The 984-nt window shown below is 45.7% G+C and overlaps 1 protein-coding gene across 1 annotated transcript in view; it reads left to right on the top strand.

The window, feature by feature from the left end:
• The first annotated feature begins 180 nt into the window (after positions 1-180).
• LOC103601621 (olfactory receptor 6K2-like) overlaps positions 181-984 on the top strand; it is a 2,194-nt gene continuing 1,390 nt past the window's right edge. The window contains 1 exon segment of the mRNA XM_008586052.1: positions 181-777. Coding sequence (XP_008584274.1) covers positions 181-777 — 597 coding nt within the window.

Below are 984 nucleotides of genomic sequence, written 5' to 3'. Positions count from 1 at the left end.
TAAGCAACTATGAAATATGGACCGTATTCTTTTTATTTACTTATTTTTTCCTCTACATCCCAACGCAGGGGTCTATCCAGAAGCTGGCTTTTGGTAAGTGTATTTACTCTCAGACCAGTGTTAGACTCCTCCTAGAAGGCTTGAGCATACGGGTAGTTGAAACCCTCACTCCACTTTAACATGGAGGCCTCCAATTGGACCACTGCTTGGGAATTTGTCTTCTCTGCTTTTCCTTATTCCTGGGGAGATTCTGTGGTCTGCTTTGTTCCACTGCTTTTCATCTATGTTTTCATTGTTGTGGGAAACCTGGTCATCATCACCGTGGTCCAGCTGAACACTCACCTCCACACTCCCATGTAGTTCTTCATCAGTGCCCTTTCTTTCCTGGAGATCTGGTATACCTCAGCCACCATTCCAAAGATGCTCTCTAGCCTGCTTAGTGAAAGGAAGAGCATTTCCTTAAATGGTTGTCTCCTGCAGATGTATTTCTTCCATTCCACAGGCATCAGCGAAGTTTGTCTCTTGACAGCTATGGCCTTTGACCGCTACCTGGCCATTTGCAGCCCTCTTCATTATTCCACTATCATGACCCCCAAACTATGTGTCCAACTGACTTTGAGTTGCTGCATTTGTGGCTTTATTACTCCCCTCCCTGAGATTGCCTGGTTCTCCACACTGCCGTTTTGTGGCTCCAATCACCTTGAGCACATCTTCTGTGATTTCCTCCCAGTGCTGCGCCTGGCCTGCACAGACACACAAGCCATCATCATGATACAGGTAGTGGATATTGTCCATGCAGTAGAGATTATTATGGCTGTGATGCTCATTTCAATGTCCTATGTTGGTATTGTGGCTGTGATTCTACGTATTCGTTCAGCTGAAGGCCGACGCAAAGCTTTTTCCACATGTGTCTCTCACCTCACTGTTTTTTTTCTGTTCTTTGGCAATGTGGCTCTCATGTATCTACGCTTCTCTGCCACCTAT

Source organism: Galeopterus variegatus, unplaced genomic scaffold (assembly GCF_000696425.1).
Source record: "Galeopterus variegatus unplaced genomic scaffold, G_variegatus-3.0.2 Scaffold3812, whole genome shotgun sequence".
NCBI classification, from domain to species: Eukaryota; Metazoa; Chordata; class Mammalia; order Dermoptera; family Cynocephalidae; genus Galeopterus; species Galeopterus variegatus.
This window is presented reverse-complemented; position numbering and strand designations above follow the sequence as displayed.